The sequence below is a fragment of the Prosopis cineraria genome, unplaced genomic scaffold (assembly GCF_029017545.1).
Source record: "Prosopis cineraria cultivar Desert tree isolate PC_DT_omini unplaced genomic scaffold, ASM2901754v1 PC4, whole genome shotgun sequence".
Lineage (NCBI taxonomy): Eukaryota > Viridiplantae > Streptophyta > Magnoliopsida > Fabales > Fabaceae > Prosopis > Prosopis cineraria.
Window position 1 is genome coordinate 42,604,207 of NW_026555335.1, and position 17,223 is coordinate 42,621,429.

The following is a 17,223-nucleotide window of genomic DNA, read 5'->3' on the forward strand; positions in this document are numbered from 1 at the left end:
GGGAGTAAGTGTTATTTAAAAATCATTTAAGTTGTTGACAAAACATTTAAAGGATATACTCTCCTCATTCAAAAATATAAGGTATTTTTTAAGAAGTTAGATATTTAAAAATATAAGACATTTTTAGTCTTTTGAGGTGTAATCATTGCCTTTTTTCAAAAGTGTCTCTATTGATAATGACTTTATATTTATAATAAAGTATTTAATAGGGATAAATATAAAAAGATAGGTTTAGTTAAAAAATAGATAACTATTTTATTAAGGAGTGAAATTCAGTTAAAAATGTCTTACATTTTTTAATGAAAGAAGGATTCTTTTAAAGTTAAAATTAAAGTTAAAGGATATTATTTTATATTTTATTATCCTCTACATATAAAATTAATTTGTTGCTTAATTTTATATTTTATTCTACATTTTATTATCTTATAAATAAAATTAAAAGTAACAAATTATTTTCTTTAGAATTTTTTATTTTAAGTAAATTAAATTTCAAAATAAAAATCATCAGATTACCTACCTACTTTTTATACTCTGTATAAATAAAATTCATAATTTTAGTGTATATCTAATGTCTATTATTTTTATTACTTACCACTAATTTTTACTATGAATCCCACATAATCTTTAAAAACATAAAAAGTCCTATTCCTTTTTTACATTTTATCTAATTTTTTACGCTTGCAAATGAAAATTTATACAGCAAAAATTTTTCATTTTATGTAAATAAATTTTATTAATTAAATTATGAGTTTCATATTGACCTCACTTTTTTTCAATAATAGGTCTCATATTCACTTCTGTTTTTTTTATTATGGCTCTTACATCTATGTTTTTTTTTAACAAAATATTCATTAACTATTTTTTAATCAAATTTAAATAAAAATAAAAAATAGTAAAACATATAGTTCAAAACACTGTAGATATCAAGTGTTTTGATACGGTAAGAATTGATGATGTTGATTGATATAATTATATGTTCGTTTTTTTTTTCCGGCCAAAAAATATTTTTCTTTTTTATTTATTATTTTTGTTTAATTTTCTTTTTTTGTTTTTCACAGTTTAAGCTTGAACGGTGAGGCCATGGTGACCGTAGAAAATATTAAAATTTACAGAGAAAATTCATCAACAAAACTTTGTCTATCGGCGAGAATTTTATGTGCTGGTGGAGCCTATCTGTGACCTGTGTTCCTGTGGAGAGAACGGTGTCCGCGGTCGTTTTCTTCCAAACGACTGAGCCTGCGAGATTCGACAAACATCATGTACGAAAGTTGGGTGTTGTAATTTCTATTGTGCGAAGGGATTTTCCAAGGGAACCTTCTTATCTTTTTTTTTTAAAAAAACAGAGATATTCGTTGTCCTTTCATTTATGACAGAGGCGCAGCTGCAACCTGCAAGAGACGTTCATCTTATTATAGCTGCCCTCTTTACGACCATGCTCCCATTTTGACTGTGGTGCCGTGCAATTTGGCGAAATGGGTACGTCTTATTTATGCTTTTCCCAGAGAAAAGGCTTTTCAGACGGATATGGCTTGGAATTTTACATACTCTATCATGAAAGTAGGTCCTAAGAGTTGCTGAAGTCTCTTGGGGGTTTATTTCTTTGAAATTTTCATGTCTAGAAATGTGTTCATTTCGGTGGCATTTGTTGCTGACATTGATTGATACTGATGGATTTTGAAATTTGACGTGAAGTGGATATTACTTCTGAGTTCTTCTTGTGTATGTTCCTTCCTTGTTTTTAATGCCAGTGGAAAAGCATAACAAGCAGTTATTTTTGTGATTGATAGGATTCTAATGGATTTTGAACGTGAACTTGGATGGAGGGAAATGTTTTTCGTGAATGAGGGATTCTGAGCTTTCCATTCTGTAGTCTATTGTTGCCAGAACTTCTGAAGGCAGTTGCAGTAAAATTAATGGAATATTTTTCCCTTGGCTGTTTGATATTAATAATTGAAAGAAAGAAGGAAGTTTGTATTGTGGGATTTGGATAGTGTTTTTTTTTCCCCGTGGAAGGGAGAGCGAAAAATGGATTTGTGGGTTGTTGCAGCTGCTACAGGAGCCGGGTATTTAGCTAAATATTGGAAAAGAATTTCAAAGAATAGCGATGGCACATTTCAGTTGTCTCTGTCTTCAGAGGATTCCAAGGTTGAGAATTCTGAGTCCCTTAGCTGTCCCTTCGCCAGACAAGCATGGAACGATGGATTAGGCAAAGTTTTTTCTTCAAATATATATTTACTGGATGGACCTATGGCAGGAGAAATGGCTTCTACAGCTATCAGAGGGCTTGATAATGAAGAAATAAGAGGCTTCAGAACTTACAGCAAGAGCAGTGTACTTTCTCTATCAAACCTATCATTACCAATATCACCAAACGAGAACTACAAGGACATTGAAAATGTAAATGAGCAAAGCTCTAACATAGCTAGCAATTATGGATTCCATTTTTCTGATTCTTCCGCAGAAGTTGGTTCTAAATATTATTCTGCTGGAAGGAAAATCTCTCTCAGGACTAAACATTTGCTTGGACATTTTATTAGACCCGTAAGTTCATTAGACAGTTGCTTGTTGGCACAGCTGCTCAAGGAACATGCCAAATTAGAAGAATATGTCTTTAGCTCTCATATATCGCCCTCCACAGCCACAAGGTCATTTTTTGTTAGTGATGGGAACCAAATAGTCAGCGGAAAAAGTATTGATTCTTCCAATGCATTGATTCAAAGCGAGGACTGTAAGCTGCATGAGAAAGACTTTCATGAAAAAGATGAAAATGTATTTGGGATTCCATCTTTACCAAAAATTGGATCTTCCGAGGATCCTAACAAGGTGAAATTTAAGGTAGGAAAAGGGAGGAGTGGAAGATTGAGCTCTTCCAATAATGTGTTCAGCAGAAAGCACATGCATTCTCAACATGGTATGGCTATCAAATCTGTAACATCTTTTTAACCTATTCAATAACGCAAATGCTCCTTTTTTTTTTTTTTTTTTCCTTTTTCATGCTGAACTGACTTTTGAGGAAATTCATTTGAACGCCCATATGATATAAACGTTTTTTTTTTTTTCTAATAGACATTTCTCTACATTCTATGTCTAGTTACTGTCTTTTTTTAAACTGGTTATGCTTGCGAAGAAAAATTGTTTTAAAAAAAATCGTTTTGATCTTACTTCCAGGCATAGATTGTATTTTTCATTCAGTTTTGAAATCTCAGAGAATGAAACTTGTGTTTTATTATTTATTTGAAATTCATTGTTTTTTAATAAAAAAAATCATTGGTTTTTTATCCTCACATATTTATGAACATTTCATTTCTTACTCACAATCCTCCCAGGAATTGAAATCCAAACACTCAGTTGAACGTTGTCTTTGTTTCTACATGAAAGGATATATGGGTAATAGGTGTGTGTTTTGGCCCTGTGGGAGATAACGTGTTGATGTCAGCCAACTTTTTAACCCAGAGAAATGTATCAGGAGCCACACATATCGACCCTCCAACGATTTAGATTGCTCTTTCATATAATGATGTCATGTCTAACTTACGTGGTGCTATGTATTTTTTTCACTTAAGCTGTGTCGGCTAATACTTCCACAATTGTCAGATACAATGTTCCTCTTCAGTCTCGGAATTTCCTTTGGCATAATAGCTTTCTCCATGACAAATAAAAGAGAATTTGATAATTTAAGAGGATTGCTGAGGCAAACCGAAAACTTGGTTCAAGATCTACAAGAGGAACTTGAAATGAAAAATTCAGTAACAGTAAAGGAGCTGCATAATGAGAATTATGGTCCACTGGACATGTGTGATCATTCCTTTTATGAGAGAGACACGAGCAGGTGTTCCCCGGAAAAGCATATTGATACCTCTCCAAGAAATAACTACAAAGAATTACATGATCAGAGGGAAGAAGAAAGTTCAGGATCTATGAGCAAAATTGAAGCTGAGCTTGAAGCTGAACTTGAGAGATTAGGTTTGAACATGAATACATCTAGCCTGGATAGAAGACTATCTGATTTTGTTGAGGTAATTTCACGTGTTTATACCTGCATCTTCTAGTAACTACATAATGTAACAGGTGCACAATCAATCTTGAAATGAAATGCCTGCTACCATCATCTAGAATATGCCTATTGTCATTGGTCTTATGCTATTTCTTTTCATATATGCATATCGTAAACAGATAGATTTCATGCTGGATAGTGGTGGAAGGGTCAATGAATAATTGCCCCCTTTGAAATTGAAGTTTGCTTATGTTTGGTAGCAATATTAGTTTTTTATTGCTTTTCTTGTCATCTCAGACTTAAAGTAGCTTGATTATGACGTATGAGTTTATTGTACTATATTTATGAATAGAAAAAACTGGCCCTAAAGCAGTGGACACTTTGGATGAATATTGTTAAATTGGGCATTTATTTCTCAATTTAAAGATCTTAATGGAAGCAAACATAGTTAGACAAAGGAGCACAAGGTAATTTACAAGAGTTTACTATTTTTCAGGAGTAAAACACCCGGGGAATTGCGTGGAGTTCTGAATGTGCACCTTTTATTTGATAATTTCATGTCTTAATTGTTATTGCCATCATATGGCAATTGGCATGCGTTTTTGCGTTAGTCCTTCTGAAATGGAGAAGAACAACATGTTGTTTGATAGGTGTTTTAAGTTTAGCGTTATCCGTACTTTTATTGACTTCCATACACTGAGTAAGATACATTTGAAGGCCTTAAACTGCGCTTGATTCAGAAAATTTAGCAGATGCCTATTTCAGTATTGAATGACACAAAAAATATGGATACAAGTCATACGAGCTACAGTCCTAACTGTTTAAAAGTTAAATAATCTAGTTAATTCAATTACATGAAGACCTTCTACATGATTTTTGGTCTGCAGGATGGTTTTCTCCTTCATTTAGTTATTTTCTTTTTTAGTAGAAATGGTATTGCAATACTATATGAAATTTCCTGGTCAGATGTTTGAACTGGAGAAGCTAAACAAAAAAATCGTAACACTGCCATGGAAATTTTTTTACTCCCTTGGTTTCACTTTATGTAACCTCATCTTTCTTTGTAAGAAATCTCAAATTTTATCTCATTTTCTTGGTGAAGACATCTTTAATTTCTATTTTGGACTTAACCTCTCATTTACTCACTCTATTTGGTAGAAGTGTTATGTTGGGAAACCATGATTGATTTGATGTTATGGCCTATATTGTAGTAATTAATGTGATGGCTTTTGCAGTAAAGTGAAAGATCACCTTGATTAGCGCCAAGGTAAGGATGACCTTATCTTTTTTTTTTTTGGGATATATAACGAGGAGGAAAAGAAAATTAGCACTGTATCAATGCATATTGTCTAAATCTATTGTTAATCCTTTCTTCTTCCATTATCTTCCCTCCTGGGTCTGTTTCCTAGAGAAACCTCGAAAAGTGGGAGGGAAAAGCCTCTTCATTGACCTTACTCTTAGTCAGTTCACCTTGTCGTCATCTTTGGCTGCTTTATGTAATCATGCCTCCATTATCTTTTTTCAATCAACAATGGTTGATGGTGCACAAATTCTTGCAGCTTGACCCGGAATTTGAAGCAGATTTTGCTCAAGGCGAGTTGCAAATTGACATGGTCAGTTGGAAAGCTTTTGCACATCGAAAATCAAATGACGATGCTGGTGACATTTCCACACCTCTTCCCACAACTTATGCTGTTTCTCCTCATGAACTGAGCCTGCGTTTGCATGAAGTTATACAATCTAGACTTGAGGAACGCGTGAAGGAGCTTGAGATTGCTCTTGAAAACAGCCAGAGGAAGGTGAAAATGACAGAATCCAAGCTCAATGGTCGTTATCAGAGGAAGTTCCCAGGCTGTAGACAGGCATCCCCCTTTACAGGAGAGGCTTCATCGGTTGATGAGGAGTGGGAGCATCCTCTTGTTCTGAACTTATCAGGTGAAGCACTGGATGCTTATAATGAGGCTTATGAAGAGTTAGTAAAGAGAGATGACTCAGAAGAGAATTCACCATCAGGCATTTACAATATTGGCCCTAAAGAAGGTTCACATGGTCGGCGTGCATTGGATTTTCAACTTAGTGGAGTAAATGGTTCTGTAACTCATTCCTCAGTTAAAATGTCAGGAGAAATTACTTCAAGCAAGGTGACAATGTTGGAAGGCCAAAGCTCAGGTTTATCTAAATTAAATGTTAATGTAGGTGAAAATAGTGGTCTTGATTATGAGATGGAGTTGATCAGGAAAATCGTTGAGAGGACTAAGAAAGGTTCTCCTGTCTTTCAGAATGCACAGAGGATATTGCATTCAACGGATTAAGATGAATTTTGATTCAAAAGCTGTATATTTTAGTAGGAATTGAAGGTGATCCTCCCGGAGATTTTGATCCCTTTCACTGAATCCCTCTTTGAGAAATTGAGGGAAAACTAGTTTACTCTGTGTGTGTGTGTGTTTTTTTTTTCTTTTCTCTTTTTTCTTGGGAGGGGGGAGGAAAATTTCAACATTTCCCCCCTCCTCTTCCGTTCGATTAGGTTAATAGAAATAAAACCTTATGAATGAAGATACCCATTAATACTCTATAGTGTACTGATTATAGTGTACTCAGGTTTGTGGAGTTTCTTCTTTTTGACAGTTTCCTTAGTAACAGCACAAATCGGCGAATTAGAACCTTTCGAGGGATCTGCCCAATGGTTTCAATCAAGTTACGCCAAAAAGTGGGCATGGAGGTCATCAATATTCAAGACATAAGCACGGTGCACGGAAAAGTTTAAATAAGATTAAACAAGACATAAGCCCCGTTTCATTGCCGTCTCAAAACTGAAGGTAACACGAACAAAACAAAATCTAAACGATGCCCAATAGCAAATGACTTCACTGCGAGACACCCAACCATTTTGAGAAGTTCTCAAATTCTGTGTAATCGCTATCAGAGATCATGGTGTGGTACCAAGCCTTCCCTGCGGCCTTGATCGCAGAAGCCTCCTCCTGCAGAACGGGGCAAAGGTAAAATGAGGTTAACAAATCCACGCCAACTATCTAACCAAAATGCCAACAATCAGAAGCTCAAAATGATGCATCAAGACAGTGGGCAAAGACACCGGCAAAAATAAAGACTTGAAACAAATGCAATTTATATTCAACTTAAAAGCACATTTTGTGTTCGTTTTATAACTCCGTCACTTACTATTTCACATCAAAATGATAGATAGATAGATAGCTAATATACAAGCACTTAAAGAACAGAACTTATGCGAAGTTTTTCGATCATTTCCTATCAGCATCTCAAACAAATCTCACTCTTCAGAACTTTTAAAATGAATCAACCCTGTGACGCTGATTAGAAAAAAAATGCAGGCGTCATATTTTTGCTTAAAATGCTTGATGCGAGCCCCAAAAGGTAAAAGCTGCATTTGAGTTCTCTCTGCATTTAAAACTGGATAATGAAATACAACATAACAGTAAGTGGCTTTAATAACTAGCTTGAGGTTCTAGGACTAATCCTCATGACCAGAAAAACAATAAGACTCAACCTAACTCATCTTGTTTCCATACTGTGTTTCCCCTTTTACCCCAGCCAGAAGTATTAAAATGGGCAATCAGCCTCCACTTTTGATCTCCTCAAACTATTTATCGTTTTTGTTTCTATACTTAAGAAAAGCTAAAGGAGTTATTTGCGACCGTAAGGTCCCTAATAAACTTAAAGGAAAATTTTATCGCACTGCTATCAGACCGGCAATGTTATATAGTAGTGAATGTTGGGCTCTAACGGGACAGCAAGAGCATAAAGTTGGAGTAGCAGAGATGAGAATGTTACGATGGATGTGCGGACATATACGTAAAGATAAAATTCGAAATGAGCACGTACGCGAAAAAGTGAGGGTAGCACCTATTAAGGAAAAAATGGTAGAAAATCGGTTGAGATAGTTTGAACATGTACAAAGAAGATCAAGGGAGGCACTAGTGAGAAGAGTGGAACATATAACTTTAAGTCCGATTAAGAGGGGTAGAGAAAGGCCTAAGAGAACACTCTTGGAAGTTGTTGAACGCGATCTCTTAATTATAATATTCCAAAAAGCTTGATAGATGATAGAGCACAATGGCGTCTTGAAATCCATGTAGCCGACCCCACCTAATGGGATAAAAGCTTGTTGTTGTTGCTGTTGTTTCTATACTTAAGAAACTTTTATCCTTTGACATAATGGAACGAATTGAGTTTGAGAGAAATTTATTCTTACAACATGCATTAAATCTGTGGTGCGCTTGGTACCATAAAAAATGCCATCATAAATTGGTTAAGAAAAATTCAACATATACTACCTTCATCTTGGTAACTATTGAGTTTGTAATTGACAAATAGAGTTGAATGTACCATAAGAAATAACATCATGAATTGATTTAGAGAACTCAGTATGCACCTAAATCTTCCTACTATACAAGATTAATTAATAAAGCCGCCATCCAACTTTTCCATCTCTTAATATTACCCATTTAGTGAGTTGCCTGGGTCACAAAGGAGCTCATCTGTCTAGATGTCTTCTGTGGGCTATTGTTAACCGTAATTCTTGTTAGAAGAAAATATATCTGAGACCAACCAGTGTAGTATCAGCTAGGGTGTTCACGGGACAGACTGACTGAGACTGAAAATTGACCAACCAGTGGGCTATTATTAACTATCAACTTTGCTATGATAGCATCATAGGAAAAACGACATGGAAAATGATAGCATCAGTAACCTTAGCAGATTCTTTACACGTAAAAAGCATGTAAACTTGCACGGACACCAGAACATAACAAAATCAACGTGTCCATATGAAATTAGAACTGTGTTTGAAACATGTTAAGTTGTACACAGGCTCATGAATGCATTTCCATAATAACTTTCACTCGGCAGATGAATATGTATACCCAGTAATTGATTCAGCATTATATGTTAATTATATACAAAAGCAAGAAATTAAAAATAGGGGAGACGTACCTTAGGGAGGCACTTCCTCTTCTTGTTAAGCTTCTCTTGCTTAGCTTTCACACGCTGAGCTTCAGCCAGCAGAGCCATCCTCTTGGCCGTCTTGGCATATGGATTCAGCTTCAACATAACATTCAGATTCTTGAGAGGGTTTTTCTTCAATGGAGCCCTCTTGACTTCCTTTCTGATCGGCCTCACAACCGACTGAATCTCATCAGAGTTGATAATCCTAGCCAAATCAGAATTGACCATCTTAGCTCTTGGCAGCACGTAACCCCTCTTCTTCTCTGATGCTTTGTCGAATGATCCATATGTAGAATCCAGCTTCTCAAACGCGGATTTGGTCCATATAACGAACCTCCCAAGATGACCACCAGGTGCTAGCTTAAGCAGATTCAGTCTCTCCACATTCGCAACTTCAACACCAGGAATGTTCCTGAATGCCTTAACTGCCTTAGCTCCTTCTGTTCCATATACAATCAGAGGACCCTTGCGAGAGATATAGCGACGATTTCTCATCTTACCTTTACCGGGCCTGATCGCGTGGCTGTCCTTCGCCTTTTGAGCATCAGGGAATGCGCCGATCTGCTTCAAAACTTTGATCGCATCCTTCGTCTTCTCAACGCCCTCGGCAGAATCACTTACAACCAGAGGCATTTCCGGTACTGACTCAATCCTATGACCGCGAGCCATAACCAGAGATGTAACTGCCGATGCAGCAATGGCTGAAACGACGGCGTGACGTTTCTGAGTCACATTAACCTTCCGGTGCCAGCGGCGCCAGATCTTAGTCGGAGCAAACATGCGGCCACCACGGCACATGTTGCCGAATGCAGCCTGGCCAGCACGATGGGTACCACCACCAGGAACACGGGGGATACGAGACACAGCACGACCGGTACCCCATGATTCGGCGGAGGTCTGGTGACCAGCGCGCTTGCTGACGGCGTAGGGTTGGCGGCTGTTCCTGGAAATGTTGGAGTGAACGAAGGTGACAATGTCAGGACGGATCGAAGCTTTCATGACGTCTGGGAGGGGAATGGCTGGGGAAGCATCGACAGCCATGTCGCCTTCAAGGGTTTGGACGGTAACGAGGGGACGAGCAGCTGCGGCCATGGCTGCAAGGGGAAGGGGGAAGGAAGAAGATGGTTAGAGAGGAAGCAACACAAGCAAGAAAGCAGGGTTTTCAGTGTTTTTAGGTTTTAGGTTTCTTGAGAATCAGGTTTTGGGCCCAAATATTATATAGGCCCAATTTTTTAAATTTTGTTTGCCTTTTGTTGGCCTGTGAAATTCGCAATATATAAACAATTACCCTCTCAAATGTGTTATTTGGCCTTCATAGCTATATTTGATATTGTCTCAAATTATTTTATAATTTGACCAGTAGAGATTATTAATTACAAAATGCACAATGGCAAATTCATTAAAATTTGCAACAAATGTAATTTTAAGAAATTATTCCCTAAATTATTTAATTCAGAGTAAAAATTTGTATACTACAAAAAAAAAATTTATAGGCAAATTTTTACCATTATTAAAAAAAATTAGTTAATGTAATAAAGAGTGTACACTTCCATGTGGATTTTTTTAATAAGTATTAAAAACTTCATTCCATTGAGGAAAAGTCAAAAAAATAAGGCTAAACTATCGAATATACAACACTTAATAACATCTATCATCATACTCAATTTTTAAGAAAAGATAGTTTATAATTAAAGATAGAGAAATTATCAACTAAAGTATGATTAAATTTAGCTAAACGATCAGCTAGAAGATTAATTTCTCTATACATGAAATCAATGGTAACGCTCCAACCCCTATTTATAAATTAATAACATGATAAAAGATGTCACGATAAGGATGAAACCCTTGATAGGGTCTAGTGAGAGCATTTATTGCCTCCACACAGTCACAAAAAAATTCAATATTCTCCATATCAAGAAACTATTATAATTCAAGACCTTTTATAATTTCCAAGATTTCCATTATAATAGGTGGATAAGGTCCCACCTTAAGCTAAAGCCTGAGAGCCATTGACCTTGATAATCACAAATTGCACATCTATAAGAAGCATTCCCACAACTCAGTGTTGATCCATTAATGTCTAAGCAAACAGTACCTTCTTTTGGTGGAGTACAATAAGTTGTTAGTTGTTCAATCTATCTATAAGCATTAATTTTACCATAAAGTTGCCTGTTAGTGGTTGCTTTCTAAATGCATCTTTTTACATTGACAAGCAAGATGTTTTGATCCCAATCAAAAAATCTTTTTCACCTTAATACCTACAATTCCTAGCAAACATGAGTGAAAAGTGTTAGCCAGTTAATTTTTATGAAACTAACCTTATTTGAGTTGTTTTTAGCACTCTAGTTTAGCCACTCTATCCCTTCTAAACTATTGAATGTCGTCCAAAATTTAAGGTTGATGAGCTCAAACAAAATTTTCCACGCTAAGTCATAGTCTCTACACAACATAGGTAGCAAATTTAGTAGATAGACAGTTGAAAGGGCAAGTTTTATAATATGAGATTCCTCTCTTTGTCCTTAGTTGCATCATATAAAGTTTGTTCTTTTTAAGAAGCTAAAGGAATGTCTCCATCTTCTTCAGAACATTCCATTTCCAGAAGCACTTCCACAGGCTACTTGGTTGCTACACATTACCTATAAAAAGAGAAGAGTATGCAGATTTAATAGAAAAGGAACATCAATGGATGGTTTCCAAAAATAAGTATCTTCTCCTACTCTCTCTCCCTCTCTAGATATGAGTGCTAATAATATGGTTTACAATATCAAGATAAAGCCAAATCAACAATTTCAGAATGTCCTACATACTTCAAAGGGTGAAAAAATCACATACCATAGCATTTTTTCTATAAAAGGACTGTTAAGATGTTGTAATAATGAATCAAGTCTGAGCTGAAACTCCTTAACATTGACATTGGACACATAGCCATGGTTGTTGCCAGCATCAATGATACTACCATATGGATTCACCTTTATGGGGTTAGGCATGTAGGAGGAATGGGAGGAGAGAGACGTTGTGAGAGAGAAGGGGAGGGGAGGGTTAGAGGGGGAGAAAGGAGGGGAGGGTCAAAGGCATAATGGGCCCCACCACTCAAGTTAACAGACATACTTCAAAGGGTGAAAAAATCACATACCATAGCATTTTTTCTATAAAAGGACTGTTAAGATGTTGTAATAATGAATCAAGTCTGAGCTGAAACTCCTTAACATTGACATTGGACACATAGCCATGGTTGTTGCCAGCATCAATGATACTACCATATGGATTCACCTTTATGGGGTTAGGCATGTAGGAGGAATGGGAGGAGAGAGACGTTGTGAGAGAGAAGGGGAGAAAGGAGGGGAGGGTCAAAGGCATAATGGGCCCCACCACTCAAGTTAACAGACATTTAGTTCAAACAATGTTAAGGGCCAGATTGCCACTAATGTAATGTTTAGGAGGTTAACATGCACCAAACACTAGTTTAGAGTTCAAATCGTTCATAGATTTGTCATTTATATCTTACATTTAACTATTGAATTAAAAGAATCAACTTGATTAACCCTTGAATTATTAAAATAATAAATTTTAAAGAATAAACTTATAGTTTAAGGTTCAACTCTGAGAAAGCTTTCGATAAACTCAATTGGGATTTCATTCATGATACATTAATGAAGATTGGTTTCGACGATCACTTTATTAATCTCGTCATAGCTTGTACTACAATTGCTTCTATGAGAATTTTGTAGAGGGGGGAGAATTGTCCAAAATTTACACCTTCTAGAGGAATCAGACAAGGGGATCCCTTGAGCCCATACATTTTTATCCTATGCATAGAGCATTCAGGGCAACTTATTAAATCTAAATGTGAAGCAAAAAGATGGAAACCTTTGAACTTTAGAGTGAGAGGGCCTAGCATTTTCCACCTATTTTTCACTGATGATCTCATTCTCTTCACAAAAGCTTCTGTTAGTTAGATGGAGGAGGTGAAGAGGGAGATGCAAAGTCTCCATGCTGTATTCAGTCACCGCATCAATTTGGACAAATCCAAAGCATTATGTTTGCATAATGTTCATTTCAACAAGAAAATGAAATTGAGTGAAGTCCTTAGGATTAGGGTTAAAGCTGATCTTGGTAAGTATTTAGGAGTACTAGTAATCCATTATAGAGTTACAAAATCCACTTTTGATCCTATTGTCTAGAAAGTTAGAAAATAACTCTCATTATAGAATTGTCAATTTCTTAACATTGCAGGCAGAACTGTTCTTATCAAGGTAGTCATATTAACATTTCCTAACTATCATAAGCAATCATCTCTTCTCTTAAAAGGTACTCTTTTTGAGATTGAAAAACTTGATTGAAGTTTCTTGTGGTGCCAAGACACTAATGTTAGTAAGATGCATCCTATTGCTTAGGACCAGATTACGAAAGCCAAGAGAGTAGGTGTCTTAGAAATTAAAAATTCAAGGCACCATAATGAGGCTTTCATTATAAAATTGTATTGAGGATTGGTAACTCAACCTAATGCTCTCTTGGTTAGATGTTTGAGAGCTGAGCATCGATATGGCGATGATCTCATGTCAGATATCAATAAACGCCAAATCACCTCTATAACGTGGAAATCTGTCATGGAGGTTTGGGAAATGTTTTTTCGATGGCTCGAGAAGAAAGTTAACAATGGATTATACACCAGCTTTTGGTGAAGTAAGTAGGATAAACCCCTTATTGAGTATATCATCAAATTGCTTGAAGTCAATCCAAGCAATTGTGTGGCTGACCATATGCTTCTGAGTGGGGGTTGGAACACGTATGCTTGGTAGGATCTCTTTCCCTCTTGGGATATGTCTTGTCTATATAAAATCACTCCTCCTACCATAAATGATAAAGATTGCCTAACATGGAAGCTAGTAGGTGATGGTAACTTCTCGATCAAGAGTGCTTATAACTTTCTTACCCAGAAGAAAGGGATGAGTGGTACTCCCTTTTGGAATAAAATTCGAAAGTGGCAAGTTCTTGAAAAAATTGAATTCTTCTTGTGGCAATTATCTCATGAGAAATTAATTACAAACTCACTTAAAGCTAGGAGAGGCCTATCAAACACTTCTTTATGGTGTAACTGTAAGGAGTCAGTCTTGCATATTTTGAGAGATTGTGAGAGAGCGAGAGACGTGTGGTCTTATGTTTTAACTCTAACTCTTTGTCTAGTTTTTTCATGGTAGTTTGCAAGGGCTCTACTAAAACTCTTAAGAACAAACCAGCCAAGGGAAAATTCAGCTCATAGGATTATACGAGAGTTTTGCCACCTTTTGTTGGATTCTTTGGACATCTAGGTGTAAATCTGTGTTTAAGGAAGCAACTTCTTAGCTACGGAGGCCATACACAGAGGAAAATACCTGTTGATGGAGAGCGCAGTGGATAATGAACTATAGCATATGGTTTTCCAGGGATTTTCTCAACCAAATAGAACATGGACTCTACCCCTTAATGGTGTAGTTTGTGTTGATGTAAATGGATCTATGGAAAGACAAAAAAGTGCAGCCTGTGGAGGAGTTATTTGCAATGACAAAGGAGATTGGATTATGGGATTTCAGCAAGACTTGGGATATTGCTCGGTCACTGAGGCTGAACTCATTGCAATTAAATCTAATTTGATAGTGTCCAGGTTTCTTGGCTTGACTAAGATTTGGATTTTTTTCAAATTCCTTGAACGCTATAAACTTGATCAGAAGGAATTTGTTAGGTATCCATCCTTTAAGAGCCTTACTGGTTGATATTCACGACCTGTTTTATAAAGAATGGGAAGTTGAAGTTTTTCACACAAGATGAGAGAACATAATGTGCGTTGATCTAATGGCCAAAAACAGTTTTCATGACACACCTAGGCTTATCTTTATACATACGGTGACTACTCAATGCTAAGAAAATTTTTCGGCATACAAGAAATTGGTTGGCTTACATCCACCTGATCCTTAATTCACTAATATGTAGTTATCCTTGTTTTAGTTCTCAAGCTTTCGGCTTGCCCTTGTTTTTTTTTTTTTAAATTTCATTTAACCCTTGAATTAAAAAAAAAAACTCTAGAAAACTTACATGTCACTAGATTATAAGATTTTTAGTCATGTGTGTGTATCTTACATTCATTGACAAAAAAGAAAATTTTAAAGAATACAAAATTAGAACCCCAAGTGATAACAAGGATTTCGTTCGAGATTTTTTTCATAAAAAGAGTGTTTTAGTATTAAAAGGGCGTTCCCTTTTTCCCTGTTGGACCCGCGTGGGAATGGTTGCACCAACCGTTCGCCAGGTTTCCGAGCCAAAACAGATGGAAAAAAATAATCAAAAATGCCTAAACACCCACCAACCAAGACGCTCGCTGACTTACAGAAAGCTTGAATCTTTTTCACCTTTCAATTCTACAATGGCCCAGAACCAGAGGCGCACAAGCGTCATCGACTTTCTAGGGGAAGAAATTGTGAGAATCATCGCACCAGTATCAATCTGTATGTTTTTGGTCGTCCTCTTGGTCTCAGTCCTCGATACCAGTTCCAACTCTTTTTCAGCATTAATCTCCAGCGTAGCCACCATTGCATACAATGAGACCAGCTCAGACTCTTTCTGGGACAAATTAGTGGGTGCCCTTTTGAACTCCCTTGCATTTGTAGCCGTTGTCACTGTTGCAACTTTTGTTTTGGTACTTCTCTTCTATCTTAGATGCACCAGATTCTTAAAACTATACATGGGGTTCTCTTCCTTTGTTGTTTTGGGATTCTTGGGCGGTGAAATTGCACTCCTCTTTATTGAAGATTTTAGTATCCCTGTTGATTGCATGACCTTTTTTCTGGCTTTGTTTAATTTTGCTGTCGCTGGTGCATTGGCTGTATTTATGTCCAAAATGGCAATAGTTGTGACTCAAGGATACTTGATTCTTATTGGGATGCTAGTTGCTTACTGGTTCACCATGTTACCTGAATGGACCACCTGGGTGCTTCTCGTTGCCCTGGCACTATATGATCTTGCTGCTGTTCTATTACCGTTTGGGCCACTAAGGCTTTTGGTGGAACTTGCAGTCTCAAGAGATGAAGAAATTCCTGCACTGGTTTATGAGGCCAGGCCAGTGAACTATGATAATGAGGATTCAAGGGGTTATTTAACTCAGAGTCAGAGGAGGGTGCGGAGAGATAGGGGGCTTGAGAACTCCAATCCAAGTGTAAATTCTGTGCTGGATGAAACCCAAAACAATGAATCAAACTTCAATATTGATACAGGGAACGCTATTAACCGAGATTTGATCAGCAATGCTTCAGATGCCATCCATGAAGACGCAAATTTGGTAGGGGAAGATGCTGTTTCAAATTCAAATCCTTCTTCTAGCATCTATAATGGCAGAAATCTGGTGGAAGCTGAAGAGGGACGGGTTTTAGAAACTGAGTCAGGGCTCTCTACACCCCTGATTGATCATGAAATGAATACGCAGCTCCACAGACATGAAGATTCAGTGGCAAGTCAAAGTTTGATGCCAGAGGGAATTGGATTAGGGTCATCTGGAGCAATCAAGCTAGGTTTAGGAGATTTCATTTTCTACAGTGTGTTGGTTGGCAGGGCAGCGATGTATGATTATATGGCAGTGTATTCATGTTATCTTGCTATCATCGCTGGGCTGGGCATCACTTTAATGCTATTAGCATTGTATCAGAAAGCCTTGCCTGCTCTTCCAGTGTCAATAATGCTGGGATTATCCTTTTATTTCTTGACCAGGTTCTTGCTTGAACCATTTGTTTTGCAATGTTCCCTGAACCTCCTGATGTTCTAACCTATAAATCATAATTCCTGAATTTGGTGCTTGCCTGCGATTTATTGTTCAAGAAATCATGATCATATCCCATCCATTTTTTTTTGTAGGCAGTCAAGTTATCTGAGCTTTATCTTATTTTTATCAGTAATATTAGCTACTTTGAGCTTCTGCGGTATGCATCTTTGCCCTCCCGATCATTGATGCTAGATTCTTTTTCATCACTAATATCTAATACAGATTATACTGTATGTTTAGAGTTCTGTTTTATCTTCGTACTGGTTCTTCACTAAATAACTTATGAATTTATTTAGCGAACATTGGATTGGATACTGCATGGCCGACCGAAGCAAAACCAGAGCATTGTGAACAAATTAGATGAAAGAAGAAATCCTTTAGAATAATGGAAATAAGAATGAGAATGATAATCATATTCTAATACTTTTGTTTGGTACATTTGAAATCAGCAGGAATACTTTTT

The 17,223-nt window shown here is 36.7% G+C and overlaps 3 protein-coding genes across 4 annotated transcripts; 2 read left to right on the forward strand and 1 right to left on the reverse strand.

Annotated features, from left to right (window-relative positions):
* Positions 1-1,149: 1,149 nt before the first annotated feature.
* LOC129308272 (uncharacterized) lies at positions 1,150-6,564 on the forward strand. 2 transcript variants are annotated; one of them, XM_054949340.1, is made up of 5 exons: positions 1,150-1,259; positions 1,344-1,476; positions 1,788-2,911; positions 3,595-4,016; positions 5,554-6,564. In XM_054949340.1, the coding sequence occupies exons 3-5, from the start codon at positions 2,026-2,028 to the stop codon at positions 6,304-6,306; spliced, it is 2,061 nt and encodes a 686-aa protein (XP_054805315.1). In that variant the 5' UTR covers positions 1,150-1,259; positions 1,344-1,476; positions 1,788-2,025; the 3' UTR covers positions 6,307-6,564. The 2 variants fall into 2 exon arrangements, with proteins under 2 accessions (XP_054805315.1, XP_054805314.1); XM_054949339.1 differs by having other exon boundaries at positions 1,154-1,476.
* An 82-nt stretch (positions 6,565-6,646) lies between these two features.
* LOC129308273 (60S ribosomal protein L4-like) lies at positions 6,647-10,153 on the reverse strand. Its single transcript, XM_054949341.1, has 2 exons — positions 8,963-10,153; positions 6,647-6,972 (listed from the first exon to the last, which is right to left on the reverse strand). The coding sequence occupies exons 1-2, from the start codon at positions 10,064-10,066 to the stop codon at positions 6,859-6,861; spliced, it is 1,218 nt and encodes a 405-aa protein (XP_054805316.1). The 5' UTR covers positions 10,067-10,153; the 3' UTR covers positions 6,647-6,858.
* A 5,153-nt stretch (positions 10,154-15,306) lies between these two features.
* Positions 15,307-16,961, forward strand: LOC129309861 (presenilin-like protein At2g29900). Its single transcript, XM_054951608.1, has 2 exons — positions 15,307-16,708; positions 16,853-16,961. The coding sequence occupies exons 1-2, from the start codon at positions 15,372-15,374 to the stop codon at positions 16,944-16,946; spliced, it is 1,431 nt and encodes a 476-aa protein (XP_054807583.1). The 5' UTR covers positions 15,307-15,371; the 3' UTR covers positions 16,947-16,961.
* The last annotated feature ends 262 nt before the right edge of the window (positions 16,962-17,223 follow it).

Coding starts and splice junctions, on each gene's coding strand:
- LOC129308272 (XM_054949340.1), top strand. CDS start 2,026: ATGGATTTGTGGGTTGTTGCAGCTGCTACAGGAGCCGGGTATTTAGCT. Junction 2,912..3,594: donor GCACATGCATTCTCAACATG/GTATGGCTATCA, acceptor CACAATTGTCAG/ATACAATGTTCCTCTTCAGT. Junction 4,017..5,553: donor GACTATCTGATTTTGTTGAG/GTAATTTCACGT, acceptor AAATTCTTGCAG/CTTGACCCGGAATTTGAAGC.
- LOC129308273 (XM_054949341.1), bottom strand. CDS start 10,066: ATGGCCGCAGCTGCTCGTCCCCTCGTTACCGTCCAAACCCTTGAAGGC. Junction 6,973..8,962: donor AGAGGAAGTGCCTCCCTAAG/GTACGTCTCCCC, acceptor CCCGTTCTGCAG/GAGGAGGCTTCTGCGATCAA.
- LOC129309861 (XM_054951608.1), top strand. CDS start 15,372: ATGGCCCAGAACCAGAGGCGCACAAGCGTCATCGACTTTCTAGGGGAA. Junction 16,709..16,852: donor TCCTTTTATTTCTTGACCAG/GTTCTTGCTTGA, acceptor TTTTTTTTGTAG/GCAGTCAAGTTATCTGAGCT.